The sequence below is a fragment of the Camelus dromedarius genome, chromosome 24 (assembly GCF_036321535.1).
Source record: "Camelus dromedarius isolate mCamDro1 chromosome 24, mCamDro1.pat, whole genome shotgun sequence".
NCBI lineage: Eukaryota > Metazoa > Chordata > Mammalia > Artiodactyla > Camelidae > Camelus > Camelus dromedarius.
The window spans coordinates 30,582,889-30,603,518 of record NC_087459.1 but is presented as its reverse complement, the minus strand read 5'-3'; the positions used below and the strand labels follow the sequence as shown (position 1 = coordinate 30,603,518).

The 20,630-nt window shown below is 42.1% G+C and overlaps 2 protein-coding genes across 2 annotated transcripts; both read left to right on the top strand.

The window, feature by feature from the left end:
• The first annotated feature begins 2,411 nt into the window (after positions 1-2,411).
• Positions 2,412-18,918, top strand: SMIM10L3 (small integral membrane protein 10 like 3). The gene is made up of 2 exons (XM_010992211.3): positions 2,412-2,697; positions 17,071-18,918. Exons 1-2 carry the CDS (start codon positions 2,512-2,514, stop codon positions 17,089-17,091), a joined length of 207 nt encoding a protein of 68 aa, XP_010990513.3. The 5' UTR covers positions 2,412-2,511; the 3' UTR covers positions 17,092-18,918.
• On the top strand, positions 17,151-18,918 carry FAM220A (family with sequence similarity 220 member A). The gene is given in 1 exon segment (XM_064478711.1): positions 17,151-18,918. A coding segment is annotated over 1 exon segment (792 nt). The 3' UTR covers positions 17,943-18,918.
• Positions 18,919-20,630: the final 1,712 nt, after the last annotated feature.

The following is a 20,630-nucleotide window of genomic DNA, read 5'->3' as shown; positions in this document are numbered from 1 at the left end:
CTTCCCTCACCCGAGACGCTGCCCTGACGGCAGGAGGGAAGATCATAGGCAAACCACCCAGAACCTGATGATCAATTGTTAATAAATAAAATTATTTTCCTATTTGCCCCTGCCTCTTTTCTCTTCCTTCCTCTCATAATTTTTTTGTACCTCGATGAAAATATTTTTCACACTGACTTATAATTAGTTCTGTCTGTTTCTCAAATTAAAATTAGCAGAATGTCTTCCCAGGGATGCCAGAAAATTGGGGCTGAGTTAAATGCAAAGCCACGAGGCTAGACTAATTTACCAGCCTCCTCTGTAGCACAGAACTGGTTAACCTCAATACACGGTAAACCTCAAATCTCGTCAGGGTTTCTGTGTGTTCTCTTTGACCTCTTACTATGTCTAACTACAACAGGCTTCTTACGTTGCTCAGTTAAGCTTTATGGTAATTTTGTTTGCCATTGTTTATGGCAACCAAATAGCTTGTTAAAAATGCCTCCACACCTTAATGGCATTTAGAGACAAAGAATGAGTAACCAGGGAGGAGATATATACATATCTCACATAGCCAAAGCCCATCTGGTCTTTCAACATAGCTCTAATAAACAGGCTTGCCAATTCCCCACCCGTGAAAATCTTCAAAGGCCTGAGAATAAATTTAGCTGATCTCCAAACCTGTTCTCACATTGTCAGAGTGATTTTGTGTCTTTTGGCAAATTTTCCATTGAAGACCCCTAGTGTTTAAATTTTATTTTCCTAAGTACTGTGTAAGGAAGTGTTCATTCTGCTTTGGGAGGGCACGGTTTGAAAAACAACGGTCATTCAGCAGCATGTGTTCTCCAGGCCGCAAAGATAGCACCCACAGCACTGAAAGGAAAACATGGATCACAAAAAGGTGAGATTTTTTTAATGTCAGTGATATATGCAGCAAAATGTAATGCTGGAAAAGTAGGGGAAATTAAAGGTTGTGCAAATTATTTGAAAAAATATTTCAATAATAAAACTAGCCAAAAACTAAAAACCTTCAAATATCTATTTCTTGGCCCAAAGCCTGAAACGCAGTGGGTAGTAAATATAGTGTTACAGAATATCAGAAAGTATAGTTCTTGGCCATTTTTCCTCTCTTGGATTGGCCTGCTCCCAATTCTCAGGAGTGTAATATCTTTCACTACTTTTTTTTTACTTCACTAATAAAAATCTTGTTTAAAAAAAGTACAATTCTTTTTATACAGTAGACATATAAAGAAAAATGATAACACTAAATAAATCATAGTCATAATAACAATACTAGAAATGTTTTATGTAGTTTATACTTTTCCCCTTTGCATTATAGGCAGATAAAATGAAGATTTTTTAAAAAAGATTGTGAATATGAATTCATTTCAGGATAGAGAATTTTTAAAATGAGTATCACAAATCCATTTTGAGGCAAAGGGTTTTAAAGTTTAAATACATTTAAATCCATTCTTACCCTGTTCCTTTCTACTGTCTCTCTTTTAAAGGACTTAAGACTTGCTTTTCATTTAACCAATTAAAAAATTTTCCACCTGTACCACATTTCCAAACTTTGTCTTGGGTAGGCATAAGTAATAACATGAAATACTTTATCTGAAACGAGAAACGAGGTGTGTATCTTAACGCCACGCAAACCTTTAATAAAAATCTATATGCTTAAGTAAGAATGTAAAAAATCACTATCAAAAAAAAATCCCCTCAAACATAATATTGTACATCAACTATACTTTAATTCAAATAATGGTATTGTAAAATACATAAATAAATAAAGTTTAAAAAATCCCCTCAAAACCCCAGAACAATAGACGTTTTGGAAGTTTCAATATTTTTACTTTTTATATCAGAGGCTTTAATTAATATAATTATTAAAAGATTACACTATATGTAAGTCGACACTAATCCACATGAGGAGAAAGTTCTGCCTATTGGCCCCAAGGCGCTTCCCTTTGTTTCTTTTTTAATTGTGGTAAGTCACACAAAACACAAAATTTGCTATTCTAATAATTTTAAAGTTTAGCAGCATTAAGTACTTTTGCGTTATTGCTCGACCCTCCAACGAAAACCCACCTTTCACCTTCTCCCTGTTTTTATCTTCTCGCTTACCATTAGGGGGCAGACGGAGACAGCGCATCACCCGGCCTCTCCGCGCCACCTAGTCCACGCATGCGCATCTCACCTGGGAAGGTGACTGGGGGCGGAGCCTGGTCGGGGCCGGGGGGCGAGGCCCGGGCACGCAAGCGCGGCGCGGGCATTGTGACGTCAGGCCGTGCGGCCGGGCTTGGGGCTAGGCGGCGGCTAGCGGAGGCGCTTCCTCTAGCGTGACGCGCGGACTCCCCTCCCCGCGGCCCGCCCGCCCGCCGGCCTCGCCGCCGCCGCCTTCGCTCCCTCAGCGCGGGCCAGCGGCCGGGGCGGAGGCCCGGGGGCGTCGCGGCACCGAGAGGGCGGGCGGGCTTCGGAGCGCCGGGCGGCCGGAGTCCGCAGCCGGTCGGTGCGCGGCGGGCGCCTGTCTATATGGCGGCGGCTCTGTCGGGCCTGGCTGTCCGGCTCTCGCGCTCGGCCGCCGCCCGCTCCTATGGGGTCTTCTGCAAGGGGCTGACCCGCACGCTGCTTATCTTCTTCGACCTGGCCTGGCGGTTGCGCATCAACTTCCCCTACCTCTACATCGTGGCTTCCATGATGCTCAACGTCCGCCTGCAGGTGGGTGAGCCGCGCCCGCCCGGCCCCTCTCCTCTGACCCTCTCTGAACGCCCGGCCCACCTCGCCCAGGACGGTGAAGTTGCTGCCAAGCTGGATGCTGAATGTATGCCAAACGCCCTGCGTTTCTCCCGCAACCCCACGGGAGAAGAATCCTCTGAGGCTATTGTTACCCTGTTCCGCAGACGAGGCGGGGTAGGGGGCGTGGAGGGGCTTGCCTCCGGTGTGGGCCTACAGCTGGGGCGTGGGTTCCGGGGCGAGGCTGGTGGGTGCTGCCACCGGCTCGAAAGGCCCTCGCCCTGAAGAGGAAATTTTGCCCAGAAAATTAAAAGTTGTTGAGCCTGGTTGGGGGTAAGTAGGGTTCGTGGTTGACTTTTCTAGTCCCTAAACTTTACAAAACTTTGAAGAAAATTACCCTTGAAACTTAGGTTAATTAACATTAACCAGTGTTCTGATAGATGTTTCTTATTTATCCTGGCCGGGGAATGAAAGGAGTGGGGGTGAAGATGAGGGAAAACGAGGTGGAAGAAGTAGAGGGGCAAAGGTCCAGAGGTCCGAAACAATTCAGGTGTGAAATAGTACCCCACCCGCCAAGCGCCTTGGAGAACAACTTGGCTGTAAATTACTGACATTTCTACATCCCTCAAATTCCAGACGCCTTTTTCTACTGTAATGGATAGTCGTCAGATTGAGAATTACTACTTTCCGAGTGTGTCATAGATGGCTAAGTGCCCCTTGGATTCCACTTATACATTACAGAGTGCTTGTTATGTGCTGGGCGCAGGCTCTATGATGGATGGACAAGTTCCTGCCCTCTGAGAGCTTACAGTCTTGACAGTACTTGTGTTGCTTCCCTGGTGTGCAAAATGAGGAAACCTGAGCGGTTGAATCATGCAGTATTGAGACCCAGCAGGTGTTTTCCTTTTTTCCCCCGATTTGGTTGTATTAGAATATAATTGTTCAGATGCCTGGACCGTCAGGTTTTGGGTGCCTCTCACTGGTGATGGCAGGCCACATAAAACTTAAAAACCAGCTGTTGATCAACATTGTGTTAAGGTGAGTTATGATAAAATGCCCCTCTATTTCAAGGTCCAAATTGAGATACTGTTCTGTGAACAAGGGCTGTGGCATCCTTAAGTGGTACCAGACTAAAGGAGTAGAAAACGGTGATGTCTTTTCCAGTAGGTGGTATCAATGAGTAAAGGGTACTGGGAGTGGGGACTGGGGTAGACCAGTGGTTAGGCCTGTGCTCTAACCACTTACTGCTACCTGACTGTTGTTTGCCAGATCTAGTGATTTCCATGAGAAATTGGAAATCCTCATTTTTAAATGTCAAATCAACAAAAGTAAACTTTGTTGGCAAAACAAAATATGTCTGCAGGCCATATTTGACCCCCAGTTTCTACTTTGAAAATGTCTGTTATAGAGTTAAAATTTATAATTTGCAGTCATCTATAAAATCATAAAAATGACTATAAGAGAAAAATCTAGTACACGATGTTGAAAATACCCAGTTTTATACTATTAAAAAAAATCACCTTTCTCATTTGTCCACTTAACCTAATTGAGACCACTTCTCTAGTCCAAGCTGTTATGATCACTTACCTGGACTATTGGAGTAGTTTCCACCTATTCTCCACAGGGCTGTTAGAGAAGTCTTTTAAAAATAGAAATCAGATCATGTTGTTTCTCACAAGAGCCAAAAACAAAACTGCTTCCCATTGTATATGGAGTGCAGTTCACATGTTTTTATCCTGCACATCTGACTTCTGTCCACCTTTCTAACCTCTTGCCTGGCTTGCTCCTTGCTTGTTATTTCTCACATTGTCCTGTCTACTGTTTGTGTGCACTGAGCTCCTTCCTGCCCCTGGGCATTTGCACTTGCTGTTCTTTCCACCTTGACTGCTGTTTCTTGGCTTCTGAATGCTGGTACGTTCTCATTCCTGGGTTCTCATTTCAGAAAGGTCTTTTGTGATTGATCACTTGCTCACTTCACTGCAAGAGTGCTGAAGACTTGTTTGTTTCATATCAGTGAGGAGTGAAGGGCTCCTTTCCTATGATGATGATTAGGGTTTCCAGATCTCTCAGTTGTTTGTAAGGCAGTAAGGTTATCTCTGCAAAGGTTATTCAAATACAAATTTCATAACAAGGAATTTGCTCTGTAATGATTGAGGGTAAGGGCATTTTGGAGACAGGAAATTGACTCTATGATAAGAATGGTGGGAGCACTGGATACACGAGCCCCAAGCCTGTAACCGGTGACTTGGTGGACTTGATGTCAAGTAATTGTCCAGGTACAGCACAACTTGAGAGAATCGTAGGAGCTAAAGGCTCTGGCGGTAGAGTACGGGCTTCTTTGATCAGTTCAGGGGTGATTGGGGGGGTGAGGGGACACAGACAAGGTGGTTGTCAAGCATCTTGCAGGGAGGGCTGTCAAAGAACCGCGTAAGGATTTTAGGTTTGATCTTGGGCTTGGATCAAGGGCAGCAGCAGCCATGTCACATGCTGAGAGGGCTGGAGTGGGAGGAAGGGTGTCTCTTTACTGTGATATTTACATCTGCTACTTTAAATGTCCCTGCAGGTTGAGAGTTTCTGTTCATTGGTGGAAAATCACTAATGTACCTGATTTGAAGGTGTAATTATCCTGGCCTCTGGTAAAGGGATGTGCAGCAGGGAGTAGAATCAGAGTGAGGGGACAGCCCGACCCATCGGCACCTGCTTACTCCGAACACTCTGTTCCATCCTCTCTTGGAGTCTGTTTTGTGAGTAATAAGGAATAAAGGATTCTGTTTTCCAGATGTTTACTCAAGACTCCCAAATCATTTGTCCTTAGGGTAGCCAGGCATTTTAGGGAGGTTGATACCTCCTCCTCAGTTTGAAAGGTGACTAAATGAGAAAATAGATGCAAAAGGGCTTTGTAAACTGAGAAGGGTTATGATTTTAAAAAATGCAGTCAAGCCTTAATCTCCTAGAGCCATTAGCATCTTATTTTTATATAATCTGAAATACAAGGCAGTTAAAAAAAAAGAATACCAAATACTATGTGTAGTAAAAGGAAAATAAAAACTTGTACTGAGTACCTGCTGTAATTGAGCAAGTTATGCCTACAACAACAAAGAATCAAGTATCTTAGCCCTAGGTCACCTAGATTCTTATAACTATTAAAAGAGAGGGCCTAAAAAAGAACAGTTAGAGAAGATGGCATCGTGAAGATGGAGGATAGTTGTCAAACCAGGCTGTGTCCTTGGCTTTCTGTGCCGCCAGCCACACCACCCTGTGCTGACCAGGCCAAGAACCTTTCTTGACTTCCCCACTGCGGCCCCTCTCCCTGTTTTGTTTCTAACTGTTCTTTCCTAGTCTCCTATCTCTGAATGACTTTGTAAATCCATAGCTCCGTATGTCTTAATGTTCACTCATCACTTGAAAATTTATATTCATTTCATCCAATCAGATAAAAAGTTCGGCAATGCAGGGAGGGCTCAGAAAGCTGGGTGCTATTCTGAAAAGAGCAGTCAGAGTGGGCGTCATTGATTGGCAAAACTTGGAGGAGATGAGGCCTTTAGCCAAGGAGATGTCTGGGTTGGAAGAGTGGTTTCATGTAGAGAAGCCTTGCAGCTGGTACCAGCCCAGTGTGTCCCAGAACAGTGGGAGGCTGGTCAGTGAGGAAGGAGGCAGCAGGAGATTGGGCCTGAGAGGCTCACGTGCTGTCATATAGACTTTGAAAGGATGTTGGCTTTGACCAGTTGAAATGATCTTTTGTCCAGACAATTTCAAAAAGTAGTAAAGACCACAAGACCCTGTTCCCAGGGTCGGCTGTTGTTTGAAGTGAGTTTTATTTTGTTGCTTGATCTACATCAAACTCCTGGAAGAAAGTTGGAGGAGTTTATAGACTATTCATAAAGGCTTAGAAGCTCTGAAAAAACTTAAGAGGCAAAGTCAAAAGCATGAGCTCAGTTAAACTTTGGAGTTTATTCTGAAAACAGAAAAAAAAGTCTGGCTTCTGGGATATTGAACAGCTATATACTTTGAGATGGGAAATTCTAAACATGTAGGGGAAAAAATACAATGGAATCCCTGATTTTCAGGGAAATGCATTAATCATGGGTTTTCATAAACTTTTTAAAACATTTCAAACTTTATAAGTAGGTTGAAATAGGTTTTGAAAAATTTTAAACCTATATAAAATTTGAAAAAATAGTACAGTGAACACCTGTATCTTTGACTCAAGTTTTTAAAGTCTTACAAATAATTTTCAATATAATGGTTCGAGTAGATACTAAAGTGTATGAGTTAGGTCTCAATGTACTAATGTTAAAAGATACCCAACGTGTGTAAAGTGAAAAAAAAAAAAGCTTAAAAACCATCTAAGTGGTATTATCCCATTAAAAATTTTTTTTCATAAGTATGCTTGTCAATACCTAGATGGGGGAGAAGCATTCTAGGACCAAGGAACAGCACCAACTCAAGAGACACCCTGGGCATCACTCCTTGAATGATCTGTGGAGACAGTCTAGATGGCTTACAAACAACAGACATTATTTCTCCCAGTTCTGTGGGCTGAGAAGTCCCAGATCAAGGCAGTAGCACGGTCAGGCTCTAACGAGGGCCCTCCTGGTTCACAGCTGGTGTCTTCTTGCCGTGTCCTCACGTGGCAGAAGGGGCTGGGGATCTCTGTGGGGTCTCTTTCTTAAAAATATAGTTTCATTCGCTTCCTAAAACCATCATCTTTGGAGGCTAGGGTTTCAGCATATGAATTTTGGGGGGGTTACAGACATTCAGACCATAGTACCTCCCGATAGGTTTGTAAGATCCAGTGAAAATTAGTTGCTTTTAAACGTAAGAACCAAAACTATGAAACTTTTACAAGAGAACGTAGGAGGACATCTTCATGATACTGGATTTGGCAGTGATTTCTTGCCAAAAGAACGGGCAACAAAAGAAAAAGATCAATTGGACTTTGTGAATATTAGACTTTTGTGCATTAGAGGACACTATCAAGAGTGAAAAAGGCAACTCACAGAATGGGAGGAAGTATGGTTGACCCTTGAAGAACAGGGGTTTGAAGTGCGCAGATTTTTTTTCTCAGTGTTAATACTAATATTACATGATCTGTGGTTGGTTGAATCCTCAGGTGTGAAACCACAGAGATGGAGGAACCATGTCTAGGGAGGGCTAACTATAAAGTTATACTCAGATTTTCAGCTGCTCAGAAGGTTGATGCCCCTAACCTGAGTTGTTCAAGGGCCAACTGTATTTGCAAACCATATTATCTGACAAGGATTAATATCCAAAATATATAAAGAACTCTTACAGCTCAACGACAACAAAAAATCCAGTCCAAAAATTGGCAAAGGACTTGAATAGACATTTCTCCAAAGAAGATACAGAAATGACCAGTAAACCCTGAAAGGATGGGCATTTGGAACATGTTTGTGGGCAGCTAAGCCACCAACTATGGTGAGGACCTGAGACACATAAGAACCTCCTGGCCCCATAGGATGACCAGAGGAGGAGGGGCCCTGGTGACCAGGCTCCATGCCCACGCCATACCAGTCCTGCAGGATGCAGACAGAGGTTCCTCCTGCCTCTGGGCTTTCACACCCACCTGGTCATCTCTCCCTGAGACTCTCACAGCCCCTCCCAGCTCTCTCTGTCCCACTCCAGGGACACTCAGGCCTGAAGGATGAGTGACCACTTATTTCTCGTAGAATCCCCAACCAGACCCAGGGACCCTCAAGCCAGGCTCAGTCTCCAAGATCCTCCACTAACCACTCCAGCTCCAAATCTGAGCCCAGCTACACAGGTTGAGAAACATTCCCCTTACCCAGCTCTCACTGCCCCAGGACACCCCTTCTCAGCCAGGGAGGCAGTAAAATACAGTGCTAGGGGGGAAAGTTAGGAAACTGCAAATCAAAACCACAGTGAGTTACCACTGCACACCCATTAGGATTCCTGTTATGGGGAGGCAGGGAAATGGCATGGATGTGGAAGAATTAGAACCCTTGTGCACTGTTGGTGAGAATGTTAAATGGTGCAGCTGCTATAGAAACCCATTTGACAGATCTGCAAAAAGTTAAGCATAGAATCGTAGAATCATGATATGATTTAGCAATTCCAATTTGGTATATATCCCAGAGATTTGAAAACAGGGACTCAGGCACTCGTATTCCAATGTCCATACTGATACTGACAATAGCCAAAAGGTAGACACAACCCAAGGGTCCATCAGCAGACCAGGGTAAACAGAATACACATACAGTGGAATATTCAGCTTTGGAAAGGAATAAAGTTCTGATACCTTCTACAACTCGGATATATTTTGAGGACATTATTCATTGAGACAGAATGTAGAAGGTGGTTGCCAGGGACTGTTTAATGGAGATACAGTTTCAGTTTGGGATGATGAAAAAGTTCTGGAGATGGGTGGTGGTGATGGATGGTAAATTTTATGTATATGTTACTGCAGTTTTTTAAAAAGTACTAGAAAAGTGATCATGCTCTTGAATGTTGTGGCAATGTTAAGTTGCCATAAAAGTTTCTAAGTGCCTAGTCTTTTTTTTTTAATGTATTTTTATTGAAGTACAGTCAGTTTATAATGTTGTGTCAATTCTTGGTGTACAGCACAATACTTCAGTCACATAGAAACATACATACACTAAGTGCCTAGTCTTAATTTTGTTTTTATATGATCACAATAACAAATTGGGGGAGGGGAGAGGACAGGGGCTAGTGGTTTGTACATTTTTAAAGACTTTGGCTTACTCTGAGTGAAATGGGAAATATTTCAGTGAGATGTGCCCTCATCTGATTGGCTTTTATAAAGGATCATTTTTAAAAAAACTTTTATTATTTGAGTATTCAAATATACACAAAAATAGAGTACAGTTGTCCCTTGGTATCCACAAGGGGTTGGTTCCAGGACCCCCACAGATATCAAAATCCATGGATGCTCAAGCCCCTTATATAAAATTGTGTCGTGTTTGCATGTAACTTGCGCACTTCCTCCCTTGTACTTTAAATCATCACTAGGTTACTTTAAATACCTAACACATGTAAATGCTATGTAAATACAATGTAAGTGCTATGTAAATAGTTGCCAGTATGCAGCAAATTCAAGTTTTGCTTTTTGGAACTTTCTGGAAATTTTGTTCCCAAATATTTCGATTCCCTCTTAGTTGAATCCTCAGATGGGGAACTCTTGGATGTGGAGGGCCAACTGTAGTATGATGAACCCCATGTATCCATCACCCCTTTTTCATAAGGATTAACTCTTTGCTAATCTTGTTTTATCCACCCCCCCACTCCTGCTCAGCGTCCATCTAACCACCCAACACTGGAGTATTTTAAATAAATCCCAGTGAGAATGGATCACTTTTTGGTTTGTTGCTCAGTTTTTACTTTGAAGTAATTTGACTTACAGAAAGGTTGCAAAAATAGTGTAGAGAGTTCCCATAGACCCTTCACCCAACTTCCTCTAATGTTAACATCTTACCTGACCAGGGTGTAATTATCAAAGCTAAGAAATTAACATTGGTACAATACGATTTGGATTTCACCAGTTTTTTCCACCAATGTATTTTTTCTGTCCTGGGACGCCAGAATGCATTTAGTTGCCATGCCTTAGTCTCTTCCCATCTGTAATTTCCTTAGTCTCTTCTTTTATGTCCATCATTCGGACATTTGGGTTGTTCTTACTTTTTGGCTGTTCTGAGTAATGCTACGCACATCCACAGACAGGCACACCTAAGGTTCTGCGGGTTTGGTTCCAGACCACAGCAATAAGACGGGTGTCGCAGCGAAGGGAGTCAACAAATTTTTCGTTTCCCAGTGCATATGAAAGTTATACTTATGTTGTACTGTAGTCTCCTAAGTGTGCAATAGCATTATGTCTAAGAAATGTACGTGCCTTAATTTAAAAATGCCTTATTCCTAAAAAATACTAATCATTATCTGAGCCTCCAGTGAGTCATAATTATTTTTGGAATAGTAACATCAAAGATCACTGATCACAGGTCACCATACTAAATGTAATAATAATGAAAAAGTGAACTATTGCAAGAATTACCAAAATGTGACACAGAACAAGAAGTGAGCAAATGCTGTTGGAAAAATGGCACTAATATTCTTGCTCAACTCAGGGTTGCCATAAACCTTCAGTCTGTAAAAAGCATAATTATCTGTGAAACACAGTAAAGCGAGGTGTGCCTGTATAGGTTTTGTGTGGACATACGCTTTCATTTCTCTTGGTTGTATACCTAGGACTGAAATTGCTGTGTCACATGGTAACTCTGCATTTAACCATTTCAACAAGGTCACTCTTACTTGACTGTAAGAGTGGTGAGTGGGAGCAGGGACACCCTTAGAGCAACAGGAGAGAAGCGCTGGTGGTCCAGTGGCAGCGGGGGAGGCGATGGGAGGTGGTTGCTTTGTGGGTGTGTTTTGCTGTTTGAGCCAACAGGCTTGCCTGCCTTAAAGGGCGAGGTAGTGTGAGAGAGAGGCTATTTGCATCTCTTTTTTGGTGAACTATCCATGTTCTTCGCCCATTTTTCACATGGGTTGTTGGTGGGTTTCTTGGAGCTTTGTATCTGTTAGGTAAGAGTCTGTGCTAAGAGTTGAAACTTTTTTCCAGTTAGTGTAATTTTTACTTATGGTGAGCTTTTTTTTTTGTTTTTGGCCATACTGAAGTTTACTTTTATGTAATCAGATTTAACAATCTTTTCTGACTTCTGGGTTTTGTCATGGTTAGAAAGGCCTTCCCAACTCTAAGGGTATAAGGAATTCACCTGTAATTTATTCTGGTGAATAAATTTACGTCATGTTTTACTTTTAAATGTAAAGCGTCAGTTTATCCTGGTGTAAGGGTGTATGATATTGATCCAAACCGACCTCTCTTCAAACAGAACTGCCCTGAAAACCCTTGTGTATATGATATCTCTATTCTTGTACGGATGTTCACTGGAAAGTGAGCTTCAAGAAGACAGAGCCCTTTTTGTCTGCTTGGTCCTGATACCAGCGCCTAGATCAGTGCCTGGCTTAGGGTGGGGGCTCAGTGAACACATGCTGACTGAATCTGCAGCCAAAAATCATAGGTGTAGAATCCCAGAGGAAAGGTTATACTCATTTGTAGTAGTTTTAGAGTTACCGCCAACATGCCCTCCCCTGAGCTTGTTGCCCTGTGCGCTTTCTCTGGCAGTGCCATGGTGCCCCTGGGTGCTCCCATCCACTTCCAGGCCTCGGCCTCTGTCCCTCATCCCCAAGAGGTGCTGGTCTGTGTTTAGGCCATTCTGTGTTGCCATCCAGTGGTCACTTCTCTGTTCTCTTTGTTACCAACCCCTCAGCAGCGTTTTGTCACTGGTTCCCTAAAACACTCTTGATGATCATGATAATGAGCTGTTTGTTGGATGCTCTGGGACGCTGGTCAGAGAACACAGCAGGTGCGGCCACACACTGAGTCCTCACAGAATCCCAAGGAAAGAGGATACAGCCTAGCTAGGCTCGCCCTCCTCACCTGTCAGTGAGCCGAGGGAGGGATCAGGGTGGTGGCCTGCCAGAGGTGCACAGCTGGCTTAGAGCGCGGGTGTGATGTGGGCGCACCGAGTGGTTGGCAACGGGAACTTCGTGCGTTTGGTGTGTTTCCTGTGGTTATGACTCAGTTCAATGCAGAGGTGACTGATTCTTGCCTATTTCTCACCCTCTAAGCTGTGTAGCAACCTGAGGAATTTTTTTCAGCCGCCTCCTCAGTCTCATTGTTTTAGCCGTGAGCTCAGCGATGGTTAAGGTCCAGTGATGTTCACATCTGAAACCTGTGAATGTGTGCTGCCACTTCTGTGTGGAAGCTAAGAAATAATACAGATGAGTGTATGTGCAGAACAGAAACAGACTAGCGGTCCCAAAGAGGGTGCAAATTAGGGCTATGGGATTGCCAGATGCAAACTGCTGTGTATAAAGTAGATAAGCAACAAGGATATATTGTACAGCACAAGGAATTAGAGCCATTGTCTTGTAGTAGCTTTTAATGCATTGTAATCCGTAAAGGTACCGAATCACTATGCTGTACACCTGAAGTTAATATGATAGTATAAATCAACTATACTTTAAAAAAAAAAAAAGCTGGGAAGCCAGGTGTCCTTGGAGCACGTTTGTGGGTCATCACAGGCAGGACCCCACTCCAAGCCCATCATCATCCACCCTGGCTGGGCAGCCTCTGCTCGTTCAGCTGTGTCACCCCTACCCCGGTCCCCTTTGGGAATAGAGCCTTGCCAGCTGGCTTTCAGCAGCATAGAGGCCAGGATATTTTTAGTTTCCAGAGCAGTGGTATCCAGACCATCACGTCCCTGAGGCCATGAATAGCTCAGGTTGGGGAAGGTAAGGTGACTGCAGTCCAAGAGGGCAGCAGCTGCCTAACTGGGTCAGGCTATTGTCATGCAGCAGGCGGGTAAGCCGCCCCCAGCTGGCGAGGACTCCTGTCTGCCCAGGATCGGGGACTTGCCCAGACAACCTCATTTCCCTGCACACATCACCTGCTCTGGCAGTAGGGAGTAAGTTTGGGAATTTACGCCCAGTCCTGCACTTGATTTTTCCTAAGTCATACTCTCTTGAACTGCAAAATAGACTTCCCTCCTTAGGTTGGGGCAGGGTGAGGGGGGGGATCTCATTTTTGTTGGATAAGTTGATTTGCCATAATTTATGCTTATTACTTTGTAGACTTAATATGGGGGCTGAGGGGTGGGAGATGATGAGAGAGCTGCGGCCAAGGCCAGTTAATTGTATAATTATGCATACTTCATTTGGTACTCTATAATGAGAATAAACCACAAAACATAGTTCCCAAATGACTGCATGTTTAGAAATTACTTGAAGGTTATTTCTGGCTCTCAAAATATAAGTTATGTGTGTAACAGTCTAATATCAGAAGAGTCAACTTAGTTGAGGGCTCATAGCCAAAATATTTCACCAGCCTCCTGAAGTATGTTTGTCAAGAGAATTAAATACATAGTTTATTACTGAATTTACCAAAGAACTAGAAGATCTTTAGTATATAATTTATTCTCTCATTATTAAATACATGATTATTATTATTGAACGTGTGGTTACATTAATGATATCTTATTTAAAATATTTTAACACAATTCTGGCAATACTTTATGTTTCTGAATGGTGCTAAGTCCTTGGACAAGGACATAATAAAAGTGGTTATAAACTGATTTTCCTGAGAATTGGCCCATATTAAGTGACCTGTTTTTCTTAAGAACTATTTTTAAGAAATCCTGTTCTGATATGTATGTGAAATATATTTACAAATACTTCCATTTTAGGAAAATGTTCATTCCTAGTACATTTCAGATCAGTAAAATAGGTGTAAGGTTTAAAATAATATGCTTTGGAAAGTTAGTTTGAGAGAATTGTCAAGAGATGTTAATTAGATTTGACTTGGTGAACTTTGAAAGCGTTTATTTCAATTTCTGGGTAATGGATGTTGATGTAACTGTGGTGATCATTTTGCAACAGGTACAAAAATTGAATCACTGTGTTGTATACCTGAAACTCTAAAATATGTCAGTTATACCTCAATTTAAAAAAAAATTGCACCTTATGTTTGCATATTGCTTTATACTGCTCAAATATATTTGTGTCAGTGGTTTATATAGAGTAATGGTCACACTTGTACAGATAAAAAGTTTCACGCATGCTCCACGGATATATACATGTATATATATACACTTGTTTATAGACTATGCATTTTGCTCTACCAAAATATGGCATATATTACAAAACAGGAAAAGTTAAAAGTGGGACAAGATAAAAATGAACTAGGCAAAGATGTTCTGGTATTTTTTCCCACACTCCTTGAGGTGGGGTCACCCCATTTTAATGACCACTGACTGTATGAAGAGTTCTTCAGAGTTTACTTGTAGCTAACTTAGTTGTGGAAGAAACATACCTAACCACCCTCCTTTTGAAGCACTCAATGCAGTTGGCATCTACGACCCTGAATTTTCCTGAGGTGCTTTGAATCTTCCTCCTTGGTAGCTCTGGTGAGCTCCTCGCCCATCTAATCTTTAAATCTTGGGGAACCTGGCCTTCTGTACCTTGCCATCTTTGTCTTCTTTCTTGACATGTTATACCAGGGCCATCGTTTTATCTGCCTCCCAAAAGCCAGTGACTTCTGAATCCAGGTGACCAGCTCTGACATCTCTCTCGAGCTAAAGACTACTAATCCATTTGCTTGCCAGAGCCCCGCTGGCAGACTCTCCATGTCCAGTCCGAGTGCCTTAACCTCCCTCCAGACCTGCTGCTCCTCCCTGGCTTCAGTTAATAATGCCTTCAAGTTACCGAGAATTGAAAGGGTGGAGACCTACGGGGCATCTCAGCCTTTTCTCCATCTAGTCAGTCACCAGCTTTAAGAAGATACTTCAGTTTCTCCCTGCTCTTCACTCTCACAGGCTGACTTCTTGTTCTCCCTGCACTATCGGAATAGCCTTCCGATTGGTGTGTTTAGTGTGATTCCTTTCCAGTCAAGCCACCATACTGCAGCCAGAGGAATTAATCTAAAATGCAAATCTAGCCATCATTTCCAGGCTAAAAATTGCTCAGTGGCTCTCCGTCACCTGCCGAGTGAAGTCCAAGCTCCTTGCCTCACACTGTCGGCCCCTGGTTGGCTCCACGGCCCCATCCCTTAGCCCTCTTTGCTTTCTCTTCAGCCTCCAATAATACTTATTTGCTTTATTTTCTTCCCAGTGTACTCTCTTTAAATTTTAAAAAACTTAGGCTTATGCAGTCATATAACCTGATGAGTCTTCCTGGTTCCACAAAATTCGTTAAGAAAAACAGCAGTTTCCTGCCTCCCGTTTCTCCATCTAGCCAACCACTTGCAGCTACGGCTGGTCCTCTTGTGTTTACTTCTCTGTTTCGAAATTGCGCACTTGGATTGTTGCTTCTTGACTTTTCAGTTTTTGACTTTGTGTTTGTCTTACTGTGGGAGATGAGCTGTCAGCTGTCTTTTACCCATATTCTTATTTCCATCCTCCTCCTACAAAAAGAGTTACTGCATATTAGTTAGAGTACTGTTCCTTAGGCTAGCCTCTTAGAAAAGTTGCTGAGTACAATTTATGTATTTTTAAAATTTCCGTTCATCGATGTTCTCGGGTGTGCTTTTTTTTTTTTCCAAAGGAACAGGTGTCAGAGACTTTTTAAAGTCATCAGTTTGAAGGAGAATTTAGACAAAACACATGTGATTAGGAAGGCTAAAGTGAATTTACGTACAGATAAAAAACTGGTCAGTATCCACAGGGCAGTAATCAGTTGTATTCCTCTGAACAAAATTAATTTCCGTATCTTTGGACAGGAAATCACTTGCCTTCCTCTTAAGTTTTCTACAACCTAGACTTGTGAAATAGCAAAGACAAAGGTATGGAGCCTGCAGAATCGGGAAACACAAAGGATGTGCTGGACAGCTCACCGAAGAATGTTGGGTTTTTGTCCATCTCAAAGCCTTTCACAGTTTATCCTGCTATCTTCCCATTTGGAGCATAATGTCACAGAAAGATTATTCTTGGTCACAGAAAAAAGGCTGATCTCAGTAGGTTGCAGGCGCGGCAGGAGTGCTGAGCGGATGGGCCAGTTTACTCTTGAACAGCTGGTGAGGTTGCAGATCAGCGTCTGTCCAGAAGTTTTCTTGTGGACTCTCAGATTGAGCTTTTCAAAGCCTCTATTTGCTAGTCTGAGAGTGGGGAGCTAAGCCCAAGCAGCTTTCTCGGCCACGTTTTTACATCCAGTACAAAGAAATTTGGGTGAGTTGTTCTCTTATGCAGGCTCCAGAATTTGCTGAGATCCCTAATGAGCCCTGATCTTCTGTCCCACTCTGAGGCTGGAACCTTGGATGCCAGGAGCCCTCCAGGCTGGTTTTCCTGGGAGGGCTTTGTGGGTATCAGATCCATGAGGAAATTCGCCCTTGATTCCTTTAAAGTGATTCCTCCTGCTTGAGTCACTGAGAATCATTCTCAAGTAGGACACTTCCAGCAAGGCCTTGGGTGCCTAGTTGAGTCATCCAGTTTATCCTGGTTAAAGGGAAGACAGATTTTTCTTAAACCTGCACAAATAACTAACTGTGTTGTCATGAAAAGTGCAGAGCCTCAGAATGCACGTCTTTATTATTTTAAAGCATTTTTAGGAAACACTGCATTAGTAAAGTATTTTCCTTTTTGTTATGATTTCTGATTGGTAGGTTGGTAACCTGTTTTCTATCAAAACGTAGGACTCCTTGGTGCTGGAAACTGTTAAAGAAGTCTTCGTATTTGTTGGGAAGTACCTGGTGTGCGTGGACTCTCTTAAGACCCTATCTTCATTATAACACTTTAACTTGGCGATGTTTTCCAGGTGCATATTGAGATCCATTGAAGGCTTCCCGTGGACTGACAGGCGTGTCCTTGGGCTCAGGGCATCAGAGAACACACAGCATGAGGGATAGAAGAGGGACTCTGACCGCCCACCTCACACAAGAGAAGGGAGCGGGCGACAATGCAGACCAGCTGTTGTATGGACTGAAGAGAAAGTGGAAGGAGAGCCCTTGCCCATCGGATGTAACTTCCTGGATGAATAAGCCTGCGGTTGATGTAAATGGAAATTCACACAATGAGGAGTTATCATCGGAAATGAAAAATGGTCTGAGTGAGGTCAGCCTCTTGCTTCACGATGGTAACAGCACACTTCCACTTTTGCAAGAATCAGTACGAAGAAATCTCGCTGCAGCAGCTGCTCAGAGCAAGACTGTGGATCTGCCCTTTGCTTCTGCAGAAGAGCATTTTGCTGGGGTGCTCTGTGGTGGCAGGGAAGCTCAGGGGAGGGACTGGCTGGGAGGAGGGCCCAGGGCCACCGACAGCCACAGAGGGCGGGACCACAAAGGAGCACCTTGGGATTCAGGACCAGCGTGCTATCAGAAGCGGTCAGAAATGGGGATTTCTGAGGATGAACTGCCAGGCGCTTTTCTGGAGAGGCTAGACTCTGAATTGGAGCCATCTTGCCTGCGTTCCGTCCTGTCTCTGCTGCTGCACGCCCATCCCCAGATAGTCTTGAATGATGAGACAAAATGTGTTTTCCCTGGCCATTCAAAGCCCGTGTTTTCAGAGCAAACAGTAGAATACAAGAAAGTGCTTTCACGTATGAAAAGTACCTCTGATGATCTGCAGGTAACACTGGCATCACTGGCTTGACAAGCTTTTGAATTAGCAGACATGTTGTGCCATAGTTAAGGTACAGGCAGAACAATAAAAATAGACTAATTTTAAAAGTTGTCCTAGAATGATTTCTTTTGCATTAAGTCTGGATGCAAATGGTGCAGCCATGAAGCTCCTGCTTTGGTTTGTAGGACCAGACAGACTTAAAGTAAGTGGAATTTAAACTCATGGAAAGCTGGTTGATAACAGAAGTAAATTTTTGAGTTTTGAGTTTTAAATTGTGCTTGGAAGGCATTCAAGATTGGGAAACTGTTTCAAGGAGAATATTACTAGATCCTATATAAATATCAGACTAGAACCTAAAGATTTAATGGAAAGTTTTGAATATACCTTCAGCACCCATTCTAAAGGGCTACTGTCCCAGATGCTGCCTCTCCAGACTGTCTCTGACCAGCTCATGGAAGCAGATGCTTGTAAAATCAACCCCTGTGTACTTGCTCTAAGCCAGGCTGAGTTGATGGTAAGCTGTTACCACTTCTGCATTTTGTAGAATAATTTTGGTTGGCAAAATTTGATTTCTTTTCTCACATCTCTTTCCTTCCACTTGAAATGCAATTTAAATGGAGGCCCTACGGTGAAAGTTGCAATATTAACCTTACCTTTAGATCGCCTTTTCTCAAGTTAGGAACCCTGGGACTGTTACACAAAGTAAAAATGAGCTTGAGACTACCTGTGTGCTTAGTTACAGGCAAATCAAGTATTTCCCATACAGGAGGTCTCCTGTTTCTAGGAGTTGAGGTATCTCTTACCCTAGGATTTTTCTGAGATAAGTCCTTTTGTTGTGTGTTCATAACTTTGATAAAAGGTACTTAAGGGCATAAGTTTTTAAGGAGTCCCAAAGGAAGACCTAACCATTTTCGGAATGATTGATTGCATATATCAGTTTCTATTGTGTGCTAAATCACTATGCCGTGTACTATTTTAGTGTTTTGGGGAAATGAAAAATAAAACCTGTTCTTTAGCATAATAAATGTCTTATTTTATGTGTGTAGTCTGGGTTCACCTTGTCTTTATTACTGATGCTGACTTCCTGTAACTGACTCAGAAGAGTGGAAGCAGAATGTAAAGTTAGGTTGGAAGTCAACGCACTCTCCTCCCGGGCTATAATGAGATGGTGTACTGTGATCCTTGGGGGGTGCTCACAGAGGCCTTGTGAAGAGGCCTTGTGAAAAAACCATCTCCAGCCGGTCTGAAAGGACACCATCTTGATTGCCCGATTAAAGCCCTGATAGTGGACGTTCAGTTTGGGGGTCACTGATGGGTTGGGAAGTGAGATGACACATCTAGCTGTTTTAGAATGGGAACAGTTTTCTAGTCAACACCTTCTCCGCTCCCCACCACCACCTTTTTTTGTTTTAAACTCAGTCTGCTTCTTTGGGATGGAACTTCCCATGACTCATCAACTGTTCTGTTTCCTTTGTTTTGTAAATTGCAAGTATATAAATTTTCAGCCAATTGCAAAGAATACAGAATTCCCTATTTAACATCAAATGCTAAACTAATTTGAAGTGTTTTCATATAGTTGTATCAGAATAATGTGGGTTTTTTCTAAAAGTTTTGTGGAAAAGATCATAGCAAGTTTTCTTTACATTAATTTTTTATTATAGATTATTAAATTAATTTTTTATTATAGATTCTTAAATGGTTTATACAATTTTGGGGGTACATTTGTATTTTTTAATTGAAATACAGTTTACAATGTTATGTCAATTTTCTGGTGTACAGCATAATGCTTCAGTCATACATAAACACACATACATTCATTTTCATGTTCTTCTTCACCAAAAGTTACTACAAGATGTTGAATGTATTTCCCTGTGCTATACAGTATGAACTTGTTCATCTTACATACATTAGTATCTGCACACCTTGAATTCCCAATTTATCCCTTCCTACCCCCTTCTCCCCCTGGTAACCAGAAGTTGTTTTCTATGTGAGTCTGTTTCAGTTTTGTAAATAAGTTCATCTTTTTCTTTTTTTTTTTTTAGGTTCCACATATAAATGACATCATATGGTATTTTTCTTTCTCTTTCTGGCTTCTTTACATTAATTTTTAACACAAATACTATGCTGAATTTTTTCCCTTTTTTGTTTTATTAGTTCCAGTTCTGTCTTAAAATGGCCTCTCCTGTGGAAAGTTCTGGGGTAAAGAGGTGATGGTGAATGTGCCTACCATATGAGGTTTCATGACTGCAAAAGAAGGCCTTCTATAAACATGTTAATTTTTGAAGCATTTAGTATTTTGAAGCATTTAGATATTCTTTTGTATAAATATTCTTTTGAATAAATTACATTTCCATGATTGAATTATAAAAGGGATCACTCATTTGAGATATTTTAAGCTGTATCCCTTTGGCAGTGAAAACTAAGGGAAGCTTGTTTTAAAAGTTGTTACATTTATATGCATTTTCTTTTTTGCCTTTATGGTTTCTGCTCTTAAGGATTGAACAGCACGATCACTTTAAATTTAGGAACAGTGTATAGCACAAAATCTTGGACTTGGTTATTCACATTTGGAAATCATAATTTTTTTTTATAACATTGGAATGAATGTTGAGGCCTTGAAGTGGTTATGAAGTTGCAAGCCTATAGGGAGTAAGAAATTAAGAAAACCTTGCATTTCAATCGATCATTCTTACATGACTATTGATTTTATAACTAGGAAGCAAGACATATTTTGGAACTTGGTGTGTGTATTCTAAA